At 52.4% G+C, this 26,378-nt stretch overlaps 2 protein-coding genes and 2 non-coding genes across 4 annotated transcripts; 1 reads left to right on the plus strand and 3 right to left on the minus strand.

Annotated features, from left to right (window-relative positions):
- Nucleotides 1-11,368: 11,368 nt before the first annotated feature.
- MCCD1 (mitochondrial coiled-coil domain 1) lies at nucleotides 11,369-12,559 on the plus strand. The gene is made up of 2 exons (XM_066359706.1): nucleotides 11,369-11,655; nucleotides 12,148-12,559. Exons 1-2 carry the CDS (start codon nucleotides 11,494-11,496, stop codon nucleotides 12,325-12,327), a joined length of 342 nt encoding a protein of 113 aa, XP_066215803.1. The 5' UTR covers nucleotides 11,369-11,493; the 3' UTR covers nucleotides 12,328-12,559.
- A 6-nt stretch (nucleotides 12,560-12,565) lies between these two features.
- DDX39B (DExD-box helicase 39B) lies at nucleotides 12,566-26,289 on the minus strand. Its single transcript, XM_066359698.1, has 11 exons — nucleotides 26,156-26,289; nucleotides 24,561-24,897; nucleotides 22,975-23,102; nucleotides 22,591-22,683; nucleotides 19,742-19,925; nucleotides 18,133-18,251; nucleotides 16,106-16,237; nucleotides 13,610-13,719; nucleotides 13,370-13,514; nucleotides 13,088-13,235; nucleotides 12,566-12,798 (listed from the first exon to the last, which is right to left on the minus strand). The coding sequence occupies exons 2-11, from the start codon at nucleotides 24,769-24,771 to the stop codon at nucleotides 12,782-12,784; spliced, it is 1,287 nt and encodes a 428-aa protein (XP_066215795.1). The 5' UTR covers nucleotides 24,772-24,897; nucleotides 26,156-26,289; the 3' UTR covers nucleotides 12,566-12,781.
- LOC136389782 (small nucleolar RNA SNORD83) lies at nucleotides 19,619-19,694 on the minus strand. The gene has a single exon (XR_010748355.1). It is a non-coding gene; the product is annotated as a small nucleolar RNA SNORD83 (small nucleolar RNA).
- On the minus strand, nucleotides 25,360-25,438 carry LOC136389781 (small nucleolar RNA SNORD83). Its single transcript, XR_010748354.1, has one exon. It is a non-coding gene; the product is annotated as a small nucleolar RNA SNORD83 (small nucleolar RNA).
- Nucleotides 26,290-26,378: the final 89 nt, after the last annotated feature.

Raw genomic sequence — 26,378 nt, forward strand, 5'->3', positions numbered from 1 at the left:
TTTTACCAGTTTTAAGACAAGGCCAAACCCTATAAAAGAAACCCTGAGACAATCAAGGATTTGGCTCCACTGATACTGCCCATTGGATTCAAAAAAGAGGTCAGGAATGCCCTGAAATGAAACTAACAATACAAGGGCGTAAATTTAAAGGACTTCTAGATACTGGGGCTGATGTATCTGTTATTGCTAAGCTACACTGGCCTCCTTCCTTGCCAATCATGCAGCAGCCACAGAATTACAAGGTATAGGGCAGAGTAAATGCCCTCAACAAAGCTCTAGTTTTTTACAATGGGAAGATAAAGAAGGTCATTCTGGATTTTTTTTTAAGCCTTATGTGCTCCCTGGATTGCCAGTTAATTTGTGGGGTAGAGATGTTTTGAAAAATATGAGGGCATACCTTGTCAGTCCTAATAGTTTAGTCAGTACTCAGATGCTTGATCAGGGATTTTTGCCCACTAAGGGTCTAGGGAAAGAACAGTGGGGAATTCTCACCCCCATAGAAGTGGCACCCAACACCAGAAGGTGTGGATTGGAATATCAAAATTTAGCACAGGGGCCTTGGTAGCTCCTGCTACCCCAGTAATGCATTGTGCAGACCCAATTACTTGGAAATCAGATAATCCTGTATGGGTAGACCAATGGCCCCTTTCTCAGGAGAAACTTAAGGCAGCTGCTCAATTGGTACAAGAGCAGCTACAGCTTGGGCACATTGAACCATCCAATAGTCCATGGAATATGCCTATATTTGTCATTAAAAAGAAATTAGGAAACTGGAGGCTATTACAAGTTTTGAGAGCAATAAATAAGACTATGGAAATTATGGGTCCTCTCCAGCTAGGACTCCCTTCTCCTACTGCCATTCCATGGAATTTTTACCTTATTATTATAAACTTGAGGAATTGCTTTTTCACTATTCCTTTAAGCCCTCATGATTGCAAACGTTTTGCATTCAGTGTTCCTTCACTTAATTTCCAGGTTCCAATGGAGCAATACCAGTGGAGAGTTTTGCCCAAGGTATGGCTAACAGTCCTACCTTGTGCCAAAAATAAGTTGACCATTTTGCAACAACTAGAATATTCTCTGAAAAACTCAGGACTTTAGGCCCTGGTCGGTTGGCTCAGTGGTAGAGCATCGGCCTGGCTTGCAGGAGTCCCAGGTTCGATTCCCGGCCAGGCCACACAGAAGAGGCGCCCATATGCTTCTCCACCCCTCCCCCTCTCCTTCCTCTCTGTCTCTCTCTTCCCCTTCCGCAGCCAAGGCTCCATTGGAGCAAAGTTGGCCCGGGCGCTGGGGACGGCTCCATGGCCTCTGCCTCAGGCACTAGAATGGCTCTGGTTGCAACAAAGCGATGCCCCAGATGGGCAGAGCATCGCCCCCTGGTGAGCATGCCGGGTGGATCCCGGTCGGGCGCATGCAAGAGTCTGTCTGACTGCCTCCCCATTTCCAGCTTCAGAAAAATGCAAAAAAAAAACCCAACTCAGGACTTTATATAAGTCCTAAAAAGGTACAGCAATCTTTATCTTTTTCTTATTTAGGACAAATTATTAAGGGACAACATATTCGTCCACAAAAATTAGAAATCAGGACAGATCATTTTGCAAACTTTAAACAATTTCCAGAAATTATTAGGAGCCATTAATTGGCTTAGACCTTCCTTGAAATTAACTACTGGGAAACCGAAGCTATTTTTGATATTCATAGAAGCTTGGCTGAACCAGCTTCTTCTCGGCTACTTACAGCTGCAGGACAGCAAGCTTTAAAGCAGGGGTCCCCAAACTTTTTACACAGGGGGCCAGTTCACTGTCCCTCAGACCATTGGAGGGCCGGACTATAAAAAAAAAAACTATGAACAAATCCCTATGCACACTGCACATATCTTATTTTAAAGTAAAAAAAACAAAAAACAGGAACAAATACAATATTTAAAATAAAGAACAAGTAAATTTAAATCAACAAACTGACCAGTATTTCAATGGGAACTATGCTCCTCTCACTGACCACCGATGAAAGAGGTGCCCCTTCCGGAAATGCGGAGGGGGCCGGATAAATGGCCTCAGGGGGCCGCATGTGGCCCGCGGGCCATAGTTTGGGGACCCCTGCTTTAAAGCTTGTAGAAAAAGCCTTGCAACAAGCACAACTAAAACGCATAAATCCTGAAGAATCAATTGCCTTACTAATTTGTCCCTTGAGTTACACTCCAACGAGACTATTGTGACAAGCTTCAGGTCCTACTGAATGGATTCATTTGGCTGTTACTCCTAAGAAAGTTTTATCTCCATATTTTGATCTTGTCGCCTCCTTGATTATCAAGGGATGTAGGCGACCCTTACAGCTTATAAATTTTGAGCCTCAAATTATTGTTGTTCCTTTATCAAAGGGTCAACAACAATGGCTCTGGGAAACTTCTACTAAATGGCAAATCGCTTTTACAAATTTTACAGGCCAAATTGATTCTCACTACCCAGCTGATAAAATAGTTCAATTTTCATTAATTACTACATTTGTCTTTCCTAAGACAATTGTTAATGAGCCCATTCCTGAAGCACCTACAGTCTTTATTATCCTGGAATAGCAGGCTTAATAATCAATGGACAAGTTTATACTGAAACAGTCACCTTAAAATCAGCTCAAAGAGTAGAATTACATGCCATTGCTATGGCTTTTCAGCATTTGCCATGTTCCTCCTTTAATCTGCATACAGACAGCAGATATTTACTTACGGTTGCTTCCACTATAGAGACTGCTGTCTTAGGGACAACTGCTGATGAGGAACTATTTTAGCAATTTCTCCTTCTTCAAAGACTTGTATGTCAACATAGAGCTCCATGTTTTATATGACATATTCGAGCTTACTCCATGCTCCCTGGAGCTTTAGCACAAGGGAATGCCCTTGTTGATCAAGCTACCCAAAAGAAAATTATTGGGGCAACCATGACAAATCAAGCAATCCAGTCTCATACTATTCGTCACCAGAACGCTGCAGCCCTGTGTAAACAGTTTCATCTTTCTCAGGAAGCAGCACGGCAGATTGTTAAATCCTGTCCAAGGTGTGCTATACTACAATCTGTCCCTTTGTTTTGGAGTTAACCTTCGAAGACTCCTACCAAGACAACTTTGGCAAATGGATGTTACTCATATACCTTCATTTGGCAAACAGTCCTTTGTCCACATTACAGTGGATACTTATTCTGGATTTATAATAGCCTCTCCCAGAACAGGAGAGGCTGCTAAGCATGTTATAACTCATTGTATATGCATTTTTGGACTTCCTAAACTGGTTAAAACTCACAATACTCACAATGTGTAAAAAAGGGGGGGGGCATTTACTATATTTTGTAAACCTTTCACATTACAGATATTTCTTACAATCTTTAAAGTCAAGGTATTATTAAAGCATACCCAGCAAATATTTAAGGTCAATTTTAAAAAAATATAAAAGGGGCAGCTTAATTTTGCTCAATTCCTTTGTTTTGCCTAACTGAGTATAACCTTACACATAAACAAGACAATTTATGCACAAAAAACACAAGTATAACATATAACTTTGATTAATCCTAATACTTGAATTGCTATCTGGCCCCTAACTCTGAACACACCTCACAATGCACTAACCAAATTAGTAAGGCTTAAGGATCTACATTCTATTCTATTTAAGTTTAAATGAGTGCTCCTTACAAGTTCTAAAAACATTTTTTTTTTAAATATTAGAGCCAGCACTTCCAATTTTTGCATTCAAAAAAAAAAAAAAAAAACTTAATTCAGGCCTTAAAAACAGACACATTTTATTTATTTTTTTTTTTTTGTATTTTTCTGAAGCTGGAAACCGGGAAAGACAGACAGACTCCCACATGCGCCCAGCCGGGATCCACCCGGCACGCCCACCAGGGGCGACGCTCTGCCCACCAGGGGTTGATGCTCTGCCCCTCCGGGGCTTAGCTCTGCCTCGACCAGAGCCACTCTAGCGCCTGGGACAGAGGCCAAGGAGCCATCCCCAGCGCCCGGGCCATCTCTGCTCCAATGGAGCCTTGGCTGCGGGAGGGGAAGAGAGAGACAGAGAGGAAGGGGGGGGTGGAGAAGTAAATGGGCACTTCTCCTATGTGCCCTGGCCAGGAATCAAACCCGGGTACCCCGCACGCCAGGCCAACGCTCTACCGCTGAGCCAACCGGCCAGGGCAAAAACAGACACATTTTAGATCACATTAATCAAAGACTAAACAGAAACAAGAATTAGATGAACCAGACAAACCAGAGAGAAACCCGGGATTTCGGAGCACAACCAGATTAGACAGATGCGTGCCTGATTATAGTCAGGGCATTTTCTGACAAAGGGACTGAAGGATGGGACTAAACAAAATCTCCCTGAGAAAATTTGCTCTTGGCAGCTGCTGGGATATTTTCCATAGTCAGATCCAACACTGGTCCTCCACCTCAATTTCCAGGCAAGGAATAAGAAAGAAACAAAATGATAGTTCAGAAGACTGTAATTAGAACATTAAAGAAAATCAGACCATGACAGGAAAAGCTGTAACTTTTCTAATACCTGAGTCTCCTATCCATTCTCAAATTCTGTAGTCACTGTAACCGGTGGCTCAGGTTGGCTATGCTGAGTTTTCTCCCCTACCTCAATGGCCTTTTCATGCAAGTCTGACTTTCACAGCAAATAATCACCCCCGGAGAGACAAGCACAAGCAATCGGCTTCCAGTCATTTGGGGAAGAGCCTTTGCACTAATAGTATCTGATAAACCAAGTGAAAAAAGGGCAGTAGGCCCATACTGAACACAAGCAAGTTTAAGCTCTTTCAGAGTTCTAAAAGGTACAGGTTCATGTTCTCACACTGGTCTCATATCATCCTGTCTTTCTACAACAGGAAAATGGGTAAAGCCATCATTTATTGTTTCCCCTGTATTTCAAGCCTGGTCTATAGATTGTTGGAGAGCGGATTTCCCAGGTTTTGAGCTATAGAATCCAGAATTAGTCTGATAAGGAACCGGAGAAACAGAGGGTTGAACATAGGAAGGAGCCAAGGGCAGTGGAGGCCCCACAGCTCAGGCAGCCATTTTCATTAATTACTACATTTGTCTTTCCTAAGATTTCACGGATTTTTCATCCCCCTGAGTCATCCTCAGACTCTTAAGTTTTCCTCGTATTCACATCCTTCTGTTTCCAGCTCACCCTGATACTCTTCAGACAACGATGTGTCTTCATACAAAAACATTTCTACAAAAGGTCACTTTTTTTTTTTTTAAAAAAGGCCCCTTACTTTTGACCCTGTGTGTTGCATAATCTTTAACTCCCGACTACACTTTCCCCAAAAACTTTCTTTACTCACTGTGCACACTTCACTTTGGGGAGTTCCGTCACCTTCCTTCAATTTTAGTTTCCTTGTACTCATACTCAAGTCTCTGTTCGGAAGCCACAGCGCGGCTCCTAATAACTGTGCAGAATTAAGGAAACACACTTACCAAAACAAAAACGATGGGACCGGGAAGACTCTTCAAAATGTCTGGCAGTATCCAAGTGCCCCATAGCCCCAGTTTGCTTTATTATATAGCCATATGCAAATCAAGGAAGTCCTTGATACAAGGTTACACATCTAGGCTAAAATAGGAACTCTCCCAAGGCATAAACAAGAGTCCCCCCACCATGCATAAGTGAAATCAACCAACATCTGAACAAACAAAGAGTAAGAGGAAGGGCATGTAAATTGCTTCCAGCAACTTAAGGAAGCAAGTGAAGTGGGTGCAAATACTCAGCATCACAGCCAATATGGAGGTGGAGGGGGGAGAACTCAGCTTTTTGCTAAGCCTCAAATCTACAAAGGCTTTTTGCCATGGGCGCTTCTCCTGTGTGCCCTGGCCGGGAATCAATCCCGGGACTTCCACACATCAGGTTGACGCTCTACTGCTGAGCCAACCAGCCAGGGCCATGCCCAGTGTTTTGAACTTGGTGTCGGCAGCGTGCCTGCCTCGTTCTGTTTAGTGTGTTTCTGGACTTGCACTGCATTCTCTCCGTGGGAACATCGTCTCCTCACTCTGGCTGCCTCTCTGTTGTGGTTGTTTCTCTGTATCAGGTGGATCTGCTGTGTCTCCCCGTCCTGGCAGGGTGGTCTGATGTAGGAGGTGTCCTGGGGGCCCAGTGGTGCAGTCTCCTGGCCGCCTGAGCTGGGGGGTCTGAGTGTCCCTTGTGTGGGTGTGGGTGTCCTCCTGTTGTTGAGCCTCACTGTCGGCATATCTGTGGGTGGAGTGACCCTCAGGCTGACTGGCTGTGAGAACTGACCACAGCCACAGCGCACAGGTTCCTGTGTGGGGTGACCTCACGGAACAGGACTCACTGCAGCAGCCCCGTGTCTTCTGAAACTGCCCTTTGCTTGTTCTGCTAGTGGAGCTAATAGGGTGGTGCTGTGTTGTGTCAGAAGCCGGCCACTGAGTGTGCTGCTTCTGGGGCCTCTTAGCAGGGGCTGCAGTGCAGGCCAAGGCCCAACACTACCTGGGAGGAGCTACAGTTAGTGGTTGGTAGCTCCTGTGCTGGGCCTGGAGGCACATGGGAGGGGCCACACTGGGAACGAAGGCCAGCTGCCCCCAGTACCAGGCCTGGGGCAGGCCAGCAAAAGGAAGAGGACACCTGACACTCACTGCCACCTGCCTGCTGCCTGTAAGGCTCAGTCCCTGAAGGAGCCTCAGGTGGCACAGGAGTTGGATGAGGTGGGGTCTCAGGCTGGGATGAGTGGTGTTCACCAGGCTAATGCAGAATCATATTTGGCTGGGGGTGGGAGGCTCAACACAGGAAAGTGGCAGCTGTTCCTCCAGTCCTCGGTCTGAAGCCACATAACTCAGTCTCTCCCTGCATGTCTCTCACACCCCCTGAGCCACCAACCCTCCTCTAGAGCCTAGGGTGGAAACCGGGAGAGACAGTCAGACAGACTCCCGCATGCGCCCGACCGGGATCCACCCAGCACGCCCACCAGGGGACGACGCTCTGCCCACCAGGGGGCGATGCTCTGCCCCTCCAGGGCGTAGCTCTGTTGCTATCAGAGCCACTCTAGCGCCTGGGGCAGAAGCCAAGGAAGCCATCCCCAGCACCCAGGCCATCTTTGCTCCAATGGAGCCTCACTGCAGGAGGGGAAGAGAGAGACAGAGAGGAAGGAGAGGGGGAGGGGTGGAGAAGCAAATGGGCGCTTCTCCTGTGTGCCCTGGCCAGGAATCGAACCCAGGACTTCTGCACACCAGGCCGATGCTCTACCACTGAGCCAACCAGCCAGGGCCTGAACTGGCCCTTTAAGAGGAACGCCTGGGGCTGCAGCCGCCTCTGTCTCACCCAGTCAGATGGAATCCCTGATGTTCACAGCCAGGTGTTGAGGGGGCTCCTCTTCCTAGCGCTGATGCTCCGGGCTGGGGAGCCTCGTGTGGGACTGGGACCCCTCACTCTTCTGGGGGAACCTCTGCAGCTGAGATCTCTCTCCTGATTCTCAACCGCCACATGTGGGTGCAGGGCCAGCCCATTTCCTGTCTCCACCCTCCATCCTGTCTCAACATGGCTCCTTCTTTATGCCCTCAGTTACAGCACTCCTGCTCAGGGGACTTCACATGGTTCTCAAGGTTGATTGTTCTGTAATTCAGCTGTGATTTTCATGTGGTCATGGGAGGAGGCCAGCACACTGTCTACTTACTCTGCTATCTTGACCAGAACCCCAATGTGGCAATTTTAAAGAAGGTGGTCACAGTGGGTCCCACTGAGGTGACAATTGAGCAGACTTGAGAAACTGAGCCATGCAGAAATTTGATGGAAGGACATTCCTGGATCGCCCTCTGCACGTACCCAGGACTCTGCACGGGGCAGGTGATAAAACTGCAGTGGGCACAGAGGTGGGCACACACGGGCAGACTTCTGCAGGATCACTGGGCCCATGGTGTCTCCTTCCTGCCCTGGGTGTTAGAAGCCCTGGAGCTGGGGGTGGGGGCACTGCTGTGTGGAGGAAGACCAGGAGAGGAGGGAGGAAGTAAAGATGGAAAATGGATGTGGGAAGTCCACATTGTCTCTGCTGTCACTCTCCTGAGTCCAGAGTCCTCCAGGTTGTGGTGACTGAAGTGGGCAGTGTGGGCAGTCACACTGTGGGAGGCCGCGCATCGCTCTGTCCACCTGCCAACAGCAGGCTGACCTGGCTGCGGGCAGGAGGCTGCTGACTGTGGACCCAGGACTGAGGGGGACGGAACCTGGGGCGGATGAGACAGGTCAGTGATGGACAGCGGTGGGGTCCTCGGCAGAGAGAAGCTGAGACACATCCGCCTGCGGAGCACCTGGGCTGAGGGCCCCGCAGAGTGCCCGGGGCGAGGTGCTGTCGGGGACCAGGGCGGAGAGGAGGTGGACTGCTCTACACTCTGCCCGTGCGCTCTGCCCTGAGCCCGAGGACCCTCCACTCCCTCCTAAATGACTCCGCCAGGAGTGTCCCTGGTCACTCCGGTCACTCAGAGCACCCCTCATTCAGAAGGCCTCTTGCTCTAACCTCCTTCATTCCTGCTGCACCTTCTCCACCGCCCGGGGCTCTGACCTCTCCTCTCTGCCCTCTCGTGGCAGTAAGGGCTCACATCCCACACCCACTGAGCAGGGACTCCAGGTGAGAGGCGGGGCTTCGGTGAGAGGCGGGGCTTCAGGTGAGAGGCGGGGCTCCAGGTGAGAGGCGGGGCTCCAGGTGAGAGGCGGGGCTCCAGGTGAGAGGCGGGGCTTTGGTGAGAGGCGGGGCTCCAGGTGAGAGGCGGGGCTTTGGTGAGAGGCGGGGCTCCAGGTGAGAGGCGGGGCTCCAGGTGAGCTGGGAGAAGGAAAGGCTCCCGGGCCAGGCGGGGGCAGGGAGAGTGGGCACAGCCAGAGGAAAAGCTCCAGGTCTGCGGCGGGTGGGGGAGGGTGATGGAGAAAGGTGTTTCCACATCGTCATTTTTCTCTCCCAGTCCAGGGCAACGTCCTTCCCCCAGGCCCAGGGACACGGAAAGAGCAGCAGGAACAGAGAACGATGCCCTGTTAAAGAAAAATGGGATTCCTCCCTCTCCCTCTTGCCTATTCTAATCATTTTTTTCTTTTTCTTTTTAAAACTTATTTATTGATTTGAGAGAGAGGAAGGGAGAGAAAAACAGAAACATCAATTTGTTCTTGTATGTGTCCTGACCAGGGATCAAACCCGCAACCTTTGCACATGGGACGATGCTCCAACCAACCAAGCTGTTCAGCCAGGGCCCTTCTGGTCAATTTTGTAACTGAAACTTGAATTTTCTTTTAAGTGAGAGACAGAGAGAAGGGAGACAGATGAAAAGCATCAACTTGTAGTTACATCACTTTAGTTGTTCATTTATTGCTTCTTGTATGTGCCTTGACAGAGGGGCTCAAGGTGAGCCAGTGACCCCTTGTTCAAGCCAATGACTTTGGGCTCAAGCCAGTGACCTTGGGTTTCAAGCCAGAAACCATAGGATCATGTCGATAATCCCATGCTGAAACCAGTGACCCCATGCTCAAGCTGGTCACTTAAGCACAGGATCATCAACATGAGCCCAAGGTCACTGGCTTGAGCAAGGGGTCTCTGGCTCACCTTGAGCCCCTCTGTCAAAGCACATACAAGAAGCAGTAAATGAGCAACTAAAGTGAAGTAAGTACAAGTTGATGCTTCTCACTCTCTTCTCCCTCTCTCTCAAAATTAATTCTAAAAAAAATGAAAATCCAAAGAATCAACCATGTTCCTGTATACCAGCAATGAACAAATGGAAGTGGAAATTTAAAACACAATACTATTATTGCCCTGGCTGGTTGGCTCAGTGGTAGAGCATCAGCCTGGCATGTTGATGTCCTGGGTTCTATTCCCACTCAGAGTACACAGGAGAAGTGACCATTTGCTTCTCCACCCCTCCCCCTCTCCCTTTTCTTTCTCTCTCACACCTACTCCCAAAGCCATGGCTCAGTTGGAGTAAGTTGGCCCTGGACATTGAGGATGGCTCCATGACCTCACCTCAGATGCTGAAATAGCTTGGTTGCCAAGAGCAATGGGCAATGGCCCCAGATGGGCAGAGCATCGCCCTCTAGTGGGGTTGCCAGGTGGATGCTGGTTAGGGTGCCGCATGGGAGTCTGTTTCTCTGCCTCTTTGCTTCCCTCTTAAGAATAATTAATTAATTAAAGTGTGCTGTCCTAAAGCTGGTTTGCAGGTGTCTGCCTTACAGCAACCTTGCCTTCTGAAGTTTGTTTTTCTACCCTTTCCCAGATGATCCATCCCCTTTTGAGCCATGTCCATCCCGAGGAATGTGACTCTGCCCCCAGCCCATCAGGACGGCACTGCAGAAAGTCTAACACGCAGACCCTGGGCTCACTCAAGTACAGTGTGTGGACAAGGCTTGTGTTCTAGTGCAGATTTTTAACTGATATGTTTAGAGAGACAGGGAGAGGAGAGAAAGAGAAAGAAGGTGAAGCATCCATTTGTTTTTCTACTTAGCGGTGCCTTCATTGGTCGCTTTCCTTCTGTGCCCTGACCAGGGATCAAACCCTCAACCTTGGTGTTTCAGGACGATGCCCTAACCAACTGAGCTAACCAGCCAGGGCTCTAGTGCAGACTGGAAGGGAGGTATCACTGGTTCACCAAACCAGTGTCATGTTGTCAGGAGCCAATGGTAAAAGTGACAAGTGTCAGGACCTATTGAAGGCAAACCTCTACAACATGCAATGCACAACAAGGACAAGAAAGGTCATTCTGAGCCAGCAAGAGAAAAAAATTCAGGGGGAATCAATACTAAAGCCAAGTCAATGGGTAGAAGGTTTGAAGTCAGGTAGTCGTGGATTTGAACCCCCCAGGTGTGGAGGCTTAAGCACATCTGGCCCAGAGCAGACACCCACAAGTACTTGCTGGGTGAATGCTGAATGAAACCCTTCCCTGCAAAACTAGTGGTATCATCCCTACTTTACCAAACGGAGAGGAGTAAGAAAAGACAATGCGAAGAAAAACAGGCCAGCCTGACCAGGCGGTTGCGCAGTGGATAGAGCGTCAGACTGGGACCCAGGTTTGAGGCCCCAAGATCGCCGGCTTGAGCATGGGATCATAGACACGGCCCCATGGTCTCTGGCTTGAACCCAAAGGTCACTGGCTTGAAGCCCAAGGTCGCTGGCTTGACCAAGGGGTCACTCACTCTGCTGGAGCTCCCTGGTCAAGGCACATATGAGAAAGCAATCAATGAAGAACTAAGGAGCCGCAACGAAGAATTGATGCTTCTCACCTCCCTCCCTCCCTGTCCCTTTCTCTGTCAGAAAACTCCCACAAAAAACAGGCATTGGTCGGCTGGCATGTGTTCTAGAGCCAGTTCTGCCTAAGCTGGCAGGGACATTTCCACACCCGGAACAGGACTCTGAGGCCAGGTTGGGAGGGAGGTGAGGACAGGGGCAGGGCCGGGCACTGAAGCGAGGCCCGGGCCTGGGAAAAGCCAGTTCCTGGTGGCTGTTGGGCAGCTCACAGCTCCGGACTTCACCCGCCATGGGCCTCCCTCTGCCCTGGTTCTCCCGATGCGGTCGCCTCCTCCTGCCTCCCAGGCCCCCGGCCCCGCGGGGCCCCCACAGGCACTGCTCCCAGAGCCCCAAAGCAAGCACGGAAGAGCAGACCAGCTCCACGGGCAGTGGGAAGAGGTCTCCCACCATGGTGAGTAGCGCTAAGAGCAGGAGTGAAGGCAGGAGGGATGTGCCCTGGGGTGGGGGCTCCCCTCAACCTCACCTTGTAGCACAGACCTACTGAGCAGGTACCAGCCTGCCCGTCCGGGGAGCCTGCTGCAGTCCCAGCTCTCAGCGTCCCGGCACGTCCCCCCACCGTCACGACCTCGGGCTCCGTCTCCCAGCGCCCCTCCCCCTCCCGGCACAGTCCACTAAGTTCTGGAGCAGGAATCTCTCCTCGTCTAAGTTAATTATTTCTGCGGGGGGAGGGGCATGCCGGCCCCTCCTGCTCCTTGCACAGGAGTCCAGTTAAGGCCCCTGGGCCAGCGATCTCCAGCTGCCCCCCTTTCCTGAGAGGCCTGTGCCCGAGACAGGAAGCTGCCCTTCAACCAAAGGGTGAACTGGGGAGGCAGGATTCCCAGCTCCAGGCAAACGTCAGCACCCCCATCCTGGCTGACACCGCTCCCCGCCCCGCCCCGCCCAGGGCGCCCCCCGTGCGCAGCTGGCCCAGGCCGAGGAGCTGCTGGAGCAGCAGCTGGAGCTGTACCAGGCCCTGCTGGAGGGGCAGGAAGGGGCCTGGGAGGCACAGGCCCTGGTGCTCAAGATCCAGAAGCTGAAGGAACAGATGAGGAGACACCGCGAGAGCCTGGGAGGGGACACCTGAGCTGCCCATGCGGTCCCCTCACCCTCCTGCGCAGGGACCGCACACCTCGTGAGGCCCGCGGCCGGCCGTGCTAGCCTCTCCCTGGCCAGGAACTGGCCAGCAGGAAAGAACCATGATCCCTGCTGTCTCTTTAGCCACACCCCCACCCCGACCACTCCCACTGGTGACCTCGGCCTCCCATAAACCACCTGAAACCCCCTCACCCAAATCCAATAAAAGGAAGGAGCGCTTACAGACATCACAGACTCGCGTGTTTTTTAGTTTTGTTAAAAAAAAGTTCTGACAAACAAGGAAAGGGGTTCAGAAGTAATGATGCAAAAGAGGGAAGGCGTGGTGGGGAGGGGCTGGGGGTCGTCGGGGGTCGGTGGCAGTAGTGTCTCCTTCACCCCCACACCCGGTGTCATCTTCTGAAGAGGGACAGACGGTCACATTCCAGAAAAGACGGGCGAATCCTCTATCGTGTCTGTTCAACTGAGGAGGAAATGGCCGTTAGAGGAAGACATGAAAAAGGAGACCAGCGGAAACACACGACAGGCCCGTCCACGCAGACGTCCCTGCAGTGTTCGCGTCCAAAGGGCAGACATGGGGGGCAGGGGAAAGTCTGCTGAGATCTCACAGGGACCTCAACTACACACCCCGACACAGCATCGAGACCAGGGGCGTGAGCCTGTCAGGTGCCCACTCTGAACCGGGGCAGAGGGACAGACGGACGAAGGCACAGATCACAGGGGCTGGGACCGGCCGCCGTGACCAGACTCACTGTAGGAGGAGATGTCAATCTCGTCGGGCAGCTCGCTGATGTTGACCTCAAAGCGGTCCTGCACGTCATTGAGGATCTTGGCGTCGTTCTCGTCTGACACAAACGTGATAGCCAGACCCTTGGTGCCAAACCGCCCTGCTCTGGCCACCTGGAAGGGGACAGAAGGCAGAACTGGGAGACCCCACAGAAGGGAACACCCGAGGGGAGGGGTGAAGATGCACGCTGTGACGGTCCGGAACCGGGGTGGCAGAGGCCACTGGTGTCCTCGCGGGCACGGCTTACCCGGTGCAGGTAGGTGTCCGAGTCCTCAGGCATGTCGTAGTTAAAGGCAATGTTCACCCGCTCGATGTCCATGCCTCGGCCAAACAGGTTGGTAGCCACAAGAATTCGTCGCTGAAAATCTTTAAACTGCTGATACCGAGAAAGCCTTTGTGAGAAAGGAAATTAGAAAAATGTTGAGTCCTTTCTCTCAGTAGTCTCTCTGCCTCCCAGGACACACGACCCCGGCGGGTGCCCGCTCACCTCTCCTCCTGGGGCATCCCCCGGTGGATGGCGATGGCGGGGAAGTTCTGCTCCACCAGGAGCTGGGCCAGGGCGATGCAGCGCTGCACGGACTTCACAAAGATCACCACCTGTGTGTGTGTGTGTGTGTGTGTGTGTGTGTGCGCGCGCACGTGCACACGGGCGCACGCAGGGTGGGAGCCACACGTGTGTGAGGTTGTATGGAAAAGGAGTTTTTAATAATTACTCGACTAAAGGATTTTCTTAGTCCTTATCATAATTCCCTTTCTGCTCAAAATATAATTTTACCCTAATTCTAGATAGTTTTTATTGCAAATAAACCACGTAACAGCAAAGCGACATCACTTCTCAGTAAACAGTAATTTTAGACAGAGGAAGGAAGGGAGAGAAGCATTCGTTGTCCCAGTTAGTTACGTGTTCACTGGTCACTTCCCATGTGTGCCCTGGTCAGGGATGGAACCCACAACACGGTGTTTCAGGACACGCTAACCAACTAAACTACCCGGCCAGGACCAAGAAAAACCAATTTTAGAGCCTAACAGGCGCAGTGGATAGAGCATCGGCTTAGGAGGCCCAGAATCCAGGTGTGAAACCCCGAGGCTGCTGGCTTGACCATGAGCTCATCCAGCTTGAGCGTGGGATCACAGACATGAGCTCAAAGGTTGCTGGCTTGGGAAAGGGGTCACTGGCTCAGCTGAAGACCCGTGGTTAAGGCACATATGAGAAAGTAATCAATGGACCCTGGCCAGTTGGCTCAGTGGTAGAGCATCAGACCAGCATGTAGTAGTCCCAGCTTCGATTCCTGGTCAGGGCACACAGGAGAAGCGACCATTTGCTTCTCCACCTCCCCCATCTCTCTCTCCCCTCCAGCAGCCATGACTGGGAATGGTTCGAGCAAAGCTGGCCCCAGGCACTGAGGATGGCCCTATGGCCTAGGCCTCAGGAGCTAAAATGCCAAACAATGGAGCTTCAGCCCAGCCGGGCAGTTATCACCTGGCAGGGGCTTGCCCGTGGATCCCTGTGGGGGTGCAGGCAGAAGCCTGTCTCTGCCTCCCCGCCTCTCACTTAAAAACAGAGAAAGCAATCAATGAACAACTAAGGTGCGATCATAAAGAATTGATGCTTCTCATCTCTCTTCCTGTCTGTCCCTCACTCTCTCCCACTAAGAAAACAAATTAAAAACCCCACAAAATTCAACAGGATCAAGATATTTTGTAAGACCTGGCCAGTTGGCTCAGCGGTAGACTGTTAGCCTGGCATGTGGAAGTCCTGGGTTCGATTCCTGGCCAGGGCACACAGGAAAGGTGCCCATTTGCTTCTCTACCCTTCCCCCTCTCCTCTCTCTTCCCATCCCACAGCCAAGGCTCCATTCGAGCAAGCTGGCCCTGGGCGCTGAGGACAGCTCCATGGCCTCGTCTCAGACACTGAAACAGCTTGGTTGCTGAGCAACAGAACAGCAGCCCCAGATGGGCAAACCATTGCCCTGTAGAGGCCTTGCCGGGTGGATCCGGTGGGGACATATGTAGGAGTCTGTCTTTCTGCCTCCCCTCCTCTAAGAAAAAAGAAAAAAAAAGGTATTCTGCAACTACTACAACCTTATTAAAACCCTTTAAGAACTGTGCTTTTTTGGAGGCTTCTTATACTTTCTGAGGTTACCATATTTCCCCATGTATAAGATGCAATTTTCTCTGAAAACTTGGGGTTTATAAAGTGGGTGCGTCTTATACAGTGGTTGTAGATTTTTTTAACTTGCATTTCCCACTTTTTCACGCTTATCTTTTGCACTTTGCTGAAGACAGTGCTTCCTCATCAGACACCGATGAGGACAAGCTAATGGATGGCAGTTTTGACAGTGATGAGCAGTTGAATGAACTTTATGATGAATAAAACTTGAGTTCAATAGTTTTATGTAATACACTTTTTTTCCAAACTTCAGGCCCCAGAGTTAAGGTGTGTCTTACACATGGGGAAATGCGGTATTTAAGTGTCTGTCTGTGCCAGCTACTGAAGAGAAAAGAGCCCCCCACGCTCAGCTCCACAACACTGAGCTCTCATGTGAAAGAACTCTGCCAGCGCTCCACCATGCATGTCACCCAAGTGGCGGTGTCCTCAGCCACAGGGCCCAGCGCCCCACCACGCATGTCACCGAGTGGCGGTGTCCTCAGCCACAGGGCCCAGCGCCCCACCACGCATGTCACCGAGTGGCGGTGTCCTCAGCCACAGGGCCCAGCGCCCCACCACGCATGTCACCGAGTGGCGGTGTCCTCAGCCACAGGGCCCAGCGCCCCACCACGCATGTCACCGAGTGGCGGTGTCCTCAGCCACAGGGCCCAGCGCCCCACCACGCATGTCACCGAGTGGCGGTGTCCTCAGCCACAGGGCCCAGCGCCCCACCACGCATGTCACCGAGTGGCGATGTCCTCAGCCACAGGGCACCACAGACTCTGCCACAGCTCAGGAGGCGCTTGTCCTCCTGCTGGACCTTCAACAACTGACCTGGTTGAACTCAAGGACATCCAGAAGGTCAAAGAGCTTCCGGTTCTTCTCGTTGTCCTTCAGTTTCACGTAGTACTGCTGCAACCCGTGCAGCGTCAGCTTCGTCTCATCATCCACGAAGATCTCCATTGGCTGAGGGGGAGGGAGGAGGGGGGGCGGGAGGAGGGCAGAGCGGGGGGGTTAAACCTGGGGGGGTGGAGGAAGCTGATCTCCAATACACCCCATGGTGGGGATGGGGAGAAGAGAGAAGACTGAAAACCTCACCCCACCCCCAAAAACACCCCAGGAACAGGATCTCTTCTAAGCTCCTTCCTCTCCGGGGAGTTCTACAACTGCCCCACTGGGAACTCAGGGAGAGCAACTCCGCAGGGAGGGGAGCGCAGGGGCCCCCCGACAGCAGGGCGCCCCCACCTCGAAGGGAGGTGGCAAAGGGACACTGTAGAAGTCTCAAAGGGAGCCAGGATCCAAACACCTGGGCAATGAGGGACCTGCTGCCTCGAGGTCAGAACTCCGGCAGGGCCAGCGGAACATGGGAGCAGAAACAAGGATGTTCCGTTTCAGGATTCTCTCCACTAGTCCTTACCCACGTTAGGAACAGGGGACGCTACAGTGGAGGCACTCAAAATGCTACGAAGGAGAAGCAGAAATGACTTAAGCCGAGGAGTAACAACTTGCCCTCGACCACAGGGAGCAGGCTCAGATGAGGCTGGCCTCTGAACTAAGCCTTGAGCCGCCTACAGCGCTCCGCGGGGGGCAGCGGCACACGGTGCTAAAGATGTGGGGCTGCAGACCCGCACTCGTCTTAACCAGTAAGAGAGCACACCACCCTTGAAGGGAGGAGGCAGCTGTGGCAGCCGGAAGCGGACCCAGGCCGCTGCAGAGCACAGGCCTCCCAGCGCTCCTCGACCTCGGGACCCAGGGACCGTGATGCGGACAAGGGCCTGTGCGTCACGGGACACAAGCAGAAGCCACTCGCAGAAGGCAGGCTTTCCAAAAAGAAGTCCCATGGCCTCCCTCAATCTCACGGTGGCCCCGGTGCAGCTACTGAGGAGGAGCCACCACCTGACGGACGGGCGCAGCGCAGGGAGGTCAAGGACACGCTCCGCTGCGTACACAGGGCGGCCCAGCCCGTCTCCCCCTCCCAGGCCTATCGAGAGCCGCCTCACGTGACCTCTCCTAGACCCCCCTCTCCTCGGAGCAGTCAATTAAGAAAAAGCCCCACCCGTTCAGGACACCCGCCCCGCCCAACACGTATGCAGGGAATCGAGGAGCACGGCACGCCTTGGGTTCAGGACAAAAACCGGGAACGGGTAAAGAGGCTGCTGGGTCCTCAGCGTCCTGGTCGGGCTTCCCGCGGCCTCCGCTGCCGCCATCCGCGCCGGACGTCGTCGAGTCCCCGCTGTGCACGGTGCTTCTTGCCGCTGCCGACTCACATCAACCGAGGTTCCGCGTGGGTGCGAGGAGGTGCGGGTGGGAAGGAGCAGGGGTCGGGGACCGAGGTGCCAGAGGCCCCCGCCCCTGGAAGTGGGGGGCCGGGTTCGTTTGTGCTGTTGGCTCTTCTTTTGGACATGCCCTGCCATCTGTCTGTCCCTTTCCTGCTCTCCTGCCACCGGGAGGTACGAGTTTTGGGGGCAGAGGCTCCAGCTGTATGCCCGATGCCACCTTGAGGGTGCGTGGCTGTAGGGGGTATGTAGGAGGCACAGGTGGGTGGTAAGGCAGAAGACTCTGCCCTCCCCCGAAAAAGGGAGAAGAGGTTCAAAAATGCTGTGACGTTAAAAAACGACAACAAAAAGTCGAACACTACCCGCTCTCACGTTAGCCCGACCAAGTCTTCCGGAGTTTCCCTAGCGCCGCGGACCCTAACGCTAGCTGTCTCTGCTCTGTGTGTCTCTTCGAGGAGTCACGGCTCCCAGACGGGCTCGTGCCCCCTTCTTGGTGCTGAAGGACCAGGGGGTGTGGAGGAGGGGGCTTGGAGGGGAGGAGGCAGCGGGCGGGGAGTGGAGGAAGAGAAGGTAGAAGGTATTTACGTCTTGCATGAACTTGCGGCAGACGGGCCGGATCTCTTTGCTCAAGGTAGCACTGAACATCATGACCTGCTTCTCGTGGGGGGTCATGCGAAAAATTTCCTGGACATCCCGACGCATGTCTACAAGAAAAAGAAAAAATTATAGAGAACAGCAGCCAACCGTGTCATAAACGTCCCCCCCCCATACAGACTGCTGGACACGATTAAGGAGTCCATTCAGGGAAAGACTTGCCCCAGGCCTCTCTCTACCATTTTCTCCAACCCTCACATGATCACCCCCACAGCAGCAACAATAGAAAGAGCAACCAGTTTGGAACTAAGATTTGAGATCAGATTCCAGCTCTGTTTTAACCAGGTGCGAAACATGATGAACCCAAGTCCACAACTATGACACAGAGAAGGAGCCACCACAGAGGTGCCAAGGATGAGACCCTGGATAAACCCTTCACAAGTCCCCTCTCCCCACTGCTCTCCCCCCAAACCCTGACTGCCTGCAGGTACCGCACACAGGACATATCCCAGAGGTCAGTCCACTCCCTGCCTCCTTGGACCACTTTCCTATCCCGTCAGGCAATAGACGTCTCTACCTGGAGCCCACCTTCTAGAACCATCTAGAACAGCCAGAGATCATTTGGAATGACTTGTCCCTGGGGCTATGTTTATCTGCACTCTCTCATTCACCAAATTTGAGTTCTTACAGAAAATCTTCTGCTCAGTTGATGAGCGTGTTGGCCCGAGCACAAAGGATGCAGGTTAGAATCCTGGGTCAGGGCACATACAGGAGCAGATTGATGTCTCTGTCTGTCTCTGTCTTCCCCTCCTCTCTCTAAAATTAATTCATCAGTACAAGTTTTTAAAAAATATTTCCTTTAAGCACACTAGGAATAGACGCAGCCACACAGACTCTCCACGAGTCTCTCCACATCAACCCTACAACTTAAGTGTACAGACGAGGTCAGCTAGAGACTCTGACACGTGCTGTGCTGCCCACGTCAGGTCAGACCGCCTCCTCCCTCAGTTCAGAACCTCCTGTGACACTCAGCACAGCAATCAGCCATCTATAAAGGGAAAGGACAGTGGCGTTTTGGCTTTTTCTTTTAGCAAGAGGGAGAGAAAGAGACAGACAGGCAAAGACAGAGACAGGAAAGAAGGGAGACGAGAAACTTTAACTTGTAGTTGTGTCACTTTAGATGTTGACTGCTTCTCATCTGTGCCTTGGCCAGGGAGGGGGCTCCAGCCAGCAACTATGGGGTCTATGGTCCTGACGACCCCAGGGTTTCAAAGCTGGGTCCTCAGGGTCCCAGGCTGTCGTTCTATCCACTGCACCATCACTGGTCAGGCAGAGGAGGATGGTTTAACTGACGTCTATGATCAGCAAAGTCCCTCCTCTCAAAAGACAAAGGTCTCCCACAGAATGGAGGAACACACACCCTTCTCCCTGGGCACCAGGGCTGCTGAAAAAGCCCAACAGAGACCAAGGGAGCCCGAGCCATCAGTCATGGGTGATAGGTGAGGAGTCGTCCTGGCACCGCAGTGCTCCTGTGTCAATGCACATCATGTGGCTCCACAGGGCCGCTCCCGATCACCGCGGGCCCCGCCCTGCCACTCACCGAGCTGTTCAAGCATCTTGTCACACTCGTCCAAGATAAAGTGTTTAATGTGCTTCAGGTTGAGGCTCTTATTTCGAGCCAGGGCCAGGATGCGGCCAGGGGTCCCCACGACGATATGCGGGCAGTTCTTCTTCAGCACCTCTTCATCCTTCTTGATGGATAGACCACCAAAAAACACTGCGACCTGTCACCCGGGAGGAAAGAGCATCTCACAATGAAGCAATGATTCCCTATTCCGTAGTTCCCCTTTCAGTTATTTTGGATTTGTTTGTTTTTGAGAGGAAGAGAAAGAGAAAGAGGAAGGGGAAGGGGAAGGGGAAGGAGAAAGGAGGAGAGTGAGAGAGCAAGGAAGGAGGAAGGAGAGGGACAAAGTGGGAGAGGGGATGGGGAGAATGGGGAGATAGAGATAGAGAAAGAAACATCAATTTGTTGTTGCGCTTATTTATGCGTTCATTGGTTAACTCTTGTATAAGGTCTACCGGAAAGTTCTGTCCGCTTTTGGAAAACAAAATACAAATTTTTCTCACCATTAATAAACTTTATTAAATAATATAATTGCCATTATTATTAATGATTTCTTGCCAGTGTAAGGGCAATTTGTATATCCCATTTCTGAAAAATGTTTTATCTTTTGATGCGAAAAATTGAACCAGTACTTGTTTGATGTCTTCTTCATTTTTGCCCTTCAAAAAATTTTGTAAGGACAAAAACAAGTGATAAGGTTGTTAAGGTGCTAAGTCCAGGGAATATGATGGATGTGACAGATATGCTTCTGTAGCATTTCTTCCTTGTTGAAATTCGTAAAAATTACAGTGGCGTAAATGAACTTTATCAGTAGCCATGGGTACACTATCGCTTCACACATAAGACTAACATGAATCAACTTTGTTCTAGTTAATTTGCTACGTCAGTATGTATACATTAAGTGATAAAAATAGGGAGGCACACATGCGCCAAATAAACGTGCTTACGAGTCGAAACTTGTTGTGACAGAAACGGACAGAACTTTCCAGTAGACCTTATATGTGCCCTGACCAGGGATCGAACTTGCAATCTCTGGCATATAGGGACAGCAACTCTAACCAGCTGAGATACCCAGCTAGGGCCCCATCCTTTCGGTTTGATCTAAACCAAAATTACTATCTCCCCAAACACTGACGCAGTCACCTGCCCAAGGTTGCATGGCTAAGCTGAGCAGTCAGGACCAGCACTCAGTTTTTTTCTTTGGTGAGAGACAGACAGACAGACAGGAAGGGGAAGAGATGAGAAGCAACAACTTTAGTTGTTCACTGATTGCTTCTCATACATGCCTTGACCAGGGGTTCCAGCCAAGCCAGTGAGCAAAGGATCATGTCGATGATCCCATGCTCAAGCCAGCAACCTCAGGGTTTTGAACCTGGGACTTCAGCATCCCAGGTCGATGCTCTATCCACTGCACCACCACTGGTCAGGCACAGACTCAATCTAACAATCTTCCTTCCCATGACACTAAGACTAGGCTTCATTGTAAGAATGAAAACAGCAAGAAATCACCCAAGTGCCAAATACCACCACACAGTCATGGACCATCACGTTTTCCTAACTCAACTCAACACTTTAAACCCCTCTGCACAGATCCTATGAAATCACCGATTCAGGCTAAACGCTTTAGTCCGTGTTAAAACCATTAGAGGAACGGCTGTGGAGGAGCTGGGTCTTAGCACAATGTAACACCAAACACTGCTTTCTAGTTTTACGGGCAGGAGGGCAATCAAGGGGTCAGACATCATGACCCTCATTCTCTAGTCAATCCACAATTACTAACTGTGGGACACCCAGGCTTACAACAAAACAGAGGAGGTACACACAGCATCACCTATGAAGAATTCTGGCCAAAAATGTTTAACTTGAATTGGTTTAGCTTTCAAATATGAATTTCAGTTTACAGAAAATACTGGGTGGAAAATACAGGCTAAACACCACCATAGAGGAGTGAGCAGGTGAATCCAGAGATATGCCATTCTGCAGAACTGGCCCAGCCTCTTCAAGTCCCTGTAACACAATTCTGAGCAAGAATGGCCTGACAACTTGCATTGGGTCTTGACACCAAGAACGTGCACAGAGGCGAGCTGGGCCGACGGTGGAGGAAGCGCAGCGGCTGCTTTCCGCAGAGCTGCGCACCAATCCACGGTTCCAGCGAAGTTTCAGAAAGAACAATGCAAATGAGCTAGACAGATCTACAGGTTGATAAACTGAGGAAACAGTGCCTAACACTCGGTTTCACACAACCATTAATTAGAACTTTAAAAACTGAAACAATCTGAACAAAAAGTAGCGTTCTCCACACCATCCTAGCCAGGAAGGAAGAAGTTATGTACACCAGGTTATATAACAGAGAACTCAGGCTAGCTCTGGTGTGGCCCAGACGCCTTTCGATTTTCTGCCACTTTAAAGAATTCTCAAAGTTCACATCACACTAAGGCCATTCTGGAGCTGTTGGACTTCCCTTACTATAACAGCCCCAAATCCTCAGGCTGTCAACCAAAGCACATCAAAATGATTCAACGTGTCAATGCAGAGGGGCAGTAGGCAGAAGGGTGGTGCCGGGGACGCGTCCTCACACCGTGCCGGACACCAAGGGAAACTAAAGCCTCTCCAAAACGAGAACACAGCAAAGACCCTGACCTTACAACACAAATCTAAACGAGCCCTGGAACGCAAACCCCTCATAACCGAAGTCTGCGTAACTCACTGACCGTGAGGACCTGGTTCACAGGAGGTATTAACATCTGCAGGACCAGGACGGCTGGCCTGTGAGTCTCCAGGGCCTGGGCCCCACCCGCCCTCCCCCAGGTCTCTCCCGGGCTCACCTTGACATTGGGCATGTACTTAGAGAAGCGCTCATACTCCTTGCTGATCTGAAAAGCCAGCTCCCGAGTGTGACACATCACCAACACAGATACCTGGGGGGGGGAGCAGAGTGAGAGATGAGCACACCCCTCCCCTGTCCCTCTGGGGAAGGCACTGTCACAAAAGCACACCTGGCAAATCATCAATAATTTGAATACTGAGATCTAAATTATTAACCCCATGATTATCATGATTATTTCAAAATATTCCCCAGGGCCTCAAGGGTGACAAAGGTCATCAGAGCAATAAGAGCTCCCGGTTCTGAACGCACGGTGTCACTGAGACAGAAGCACCCGCCCAACCACCCCTAAGCTGACAGCCCTCCCGGGCTCTCCCCAGCGCACCTGCCCCGTGACGGGCTCCAGCTGCTGCAGCGTGGCCAGCACGAACACCGCCGTCTTCCCCATGCCTGACTTGGCCTGGCACAGGACGTCCATCCCCAGGATGGCCTGAGGGATGCACTCATGCTGAACTAACAGGAGAAAAAAGGAAACTGGGCTCCAGTGTGCAGTGTCTTTGCCCAGCACGCCACACCCTTCCCCCACTCAGCCCTCCCGTGTTCATTTTTTTTTTTCCAGACAGCAAGAGAGTCAGAGAGAGGGACAGACAGACAGGAAGGGAGAGATGAGAAGCATCAATTATTAGTTTTTCGTTGCAACACCTTAGTTGTTCATTGATTGCTTTCTCATATGCGCCTTGACCATGGGCTTTCAGCAGACTGAGTAACCCCTTGCTCAAGCCAGCGACCTTGGGTCCAAGCTGGTGAGCTTTGCTCAAACCAGATGAGCCCGCGCTCAAGCTGGCGACCTCGGGGTCTCGAACCTGCCTCTTCAGCATCCCAGTCCTAAGCTCTATCCACTGTGCCACCGCCTGGTCAGGCCCTCCCATGTTCTTGTCGGTCTTCAGACCTTTCTCCCTCAGTTCCCTTAACCAATCAGATTCAGTTCCAAGTCAGACCCTCCTGGTTCCTTCTCCCTTCAGCTCCTGCAGCTCCAGCCCCTCCCCCTGTCCTATCAACCCACAAACAGCTCGCCTCTGATGCGCTGTCCTAACTCTCCTTAACCTTAAACAACCCATGGTATCTGAGTGCCTGCCACAGGCCCTTTCTCCTACTTAGGCTGTCATGCTTTGGGTCATGTACCCTACAACCTTGGACTAAATAGAGGACTTGGTACCTGACCTAGAAGGCACCACCTAGAGACCAGCCACAAAGGTTTCCAAAGACCAGAGTCAGCAGGGCCCAAAAGAAGAGAACTGACCCTGGCCGGTTGGCCCAGCAGTAGTATCAGCCCTGCAGAAGAGTGTCAGCTCGGCGTGTGGAAGTCCCGGGTTTGATTTCCGGCCAGGGCACACAGGAGAAGCGCCCACCTGCTTCTCCACCCCTCTCCCTCTCCTTTCTCTCCGTCTCTCTGTTCCCCTCCCGCAGCCAAGGCTCCACTGGAACAAAGTTGGCCCAGGCACTGAGGATGGCTCCATGGCCTCTGCCTCAGGTGCTATAATGGCTCCAGTTGCAACACAGCAACGTCCCAGATGGGCAGAGGATCACCCCCTGGTGGGCATGCTGGGTGGATCCTGGTCGGTAGCATGCAGGAGTCTGTCTCTCTGCCTCCCCGCTTCTCACATCGGAAAAATACAAAAAATTAAGTGCAATCAGCTCCTCTCTGGAAATTTAAAATTACCAGTGAAAGTGACAACACTAAAAACCAGCAGACAGGGAGAAAAGCCAGTCACAAGACCCAAGGGCAGGCCTCTCAGTTGCTTCTGGATCACTGGCACGGCCAACCCTCAGAAACCTCTTCTGCTAGAGTGATCTCTGGTACTTCCCATCCGACCTTATTTCCAGGCTGGATTCCCGGCGAACCAGGACCATATCTGTTCCCGGGACCTTTAAAGCTCCTAAGGCATCCTCTGCACCCAGCAGGACGTTTACCTTCTGAGGGATGCTCAAAGCCACAGTCAACAATGGCCCGGAGCAGCTCAGGCTTGAGTAGGAAGTCCCGGAAGCCAGAGCTGTGGATGGAGACGTAGGAGCCCTTCACGTCCTTCTTGGTGGGGGCCTCGGCCCCGTCTCCCCCGGCTGCTGTCTCCACCTCATCATCTTCATAGTCCAAGAGCTCGTTGTCCACATCGTTCTCTGCCATAGCTGGGCTGGCTGGGGGTGGCGGGGAGGGATCTCTGGGTGGGCTCACGCGGAATTAAGTAACAACAAGGGAGGAGGGCAGGGGCTTAGGGAACGGGGAAAGCGACACTAGCTTCTGAGAGAAGAGCTAGGGGAAAAGAAACACACACACAGAAAAAAGACTTATCAGTCCTGAGCAGAACCTTCCCCGCCTCCTTTTCCGTCCCCACCCCCTTCCCGCTTTCCCTCCACTAGGAAACCCTCAGCTGGAGACAAAAAAAAAAAAAGGCAACACGAAACATAAAAGCAAAAAAGTCACGGGAAAAGCAGGTCCCCCAGGGGAGGTAGGCGGGTCAGGTCACAGGTGGCCAGCCAGCAAGTTCGGGGGTCAGGGTAGTTCTGAGACCCCGGGAGGCTGGAAGGGGAAGACGGGCTGATGGAACTGCACACCTGTCCGTACCAGGTAAGGAGCATCAGCCCCGCGACGGCGGGAGAGGAGGGTGCAGGGACGATGTCGCAGGCAAGTCCCAGGGGGGCGGGGGCTGGGGACACCCTCCAAGGCGGCCCTGCGCTGACCCTGCGCTCTCCCGCCGCCCACCCCCGAAGCGGCGGCCATCAGTCAAGGGTGATAGATTCAGGTCATCACCGCGCGGACCGCTCACTTCTCTAAACGGAGGACATCATGTGGCCGCCCGGGGGTGAGGACATCCCTGTACAATTAGCTCGTGGCGGGGGGCGCGGCGGAGAAATGGCTCCACGGGGGGGGGGGGCGCATATTCACATCATCATCACATAATAATAGTAATATTAATGATAGTAACAGTAAAAGGAGGTAACGGGAGACGACGGCGCAGCCCCGCCGCGTTCTCCTGCGGGCCCGGCTCGCTCCCGAGAACCACTCAGGGACGTCTCGGGAGAACACGTGGAGCGTGGGGCCAGGTCGAGGGAGGAGAAGGAAAAGTCCGCGGAGGCCCGGCGGCGGCTCCTCCTCCCGCTCCCGCTCCCGCCGCGGGCCGCGCGAGGGCCCCGGAGTGACAGCGGCCGAGAGCCCCGCCCTCCGCCCAACGCCCGGGCCCAGAAGACGCCGAAGCGCCGCCTCTCCAGGTCGCCCGGGGCCTCCAGGCACCGATGGGGGCCCCTCCGGAGCTAAGAGCCGACGGCTCAAGGCGCACAATGGCGCCCGGGCCACCATCTTGGATTGAGCCTTTCTAGCTTCCCTACCTTCCCCACCCCACCCCGAAGCTCTTTCCTCTCCCAAAAAGAACGCAGAGGATGAGAAAAGAACGGCCCAACGAGGCCCCGGTGAGCAGGCCATGGCCTCTGGAAGGGGTATCAACAGCCCACGCCACAGGATGGCCGCAGAGAAACGCCGATGGAAATAGATGGTGGCGAAGGCCAAACCTCACCTGAGCAAGGCGAACGCGTATGGCGGCAGCAACAGCGACGCAGGAGACGATCTGCCTTCACTTCCGGTTCCCGCTGTCGCTCACCCCGGCCTCCCCGCCTTCTCGGGTGTCGGCGTTCCGGCGCATGGAACGGGGAGGACCCGCCGCTGTTCTGTGGTTCCGCGCGCTCTGGGGTTGCCTTTAGAAACTGCCTGTCTGGAATTTTTTTTATTTTAAAAAGCCG

This window comes from Saccopteryx leptura, chromosome 1 (assembly GCF_036850995.1).
Source record: "Saccopteryx leptura isolate mSacLep1 chromosome 1, mSacLep1_pri_phased_curated, whole genome shotgun sequence".
NCBI classification, from domain to species: Eukaryota; Metazoa; Chordata; class Mammalia; order Chiroptera; family Emballonuridae; genus Saccopteryx; species Saccopteryx leptura.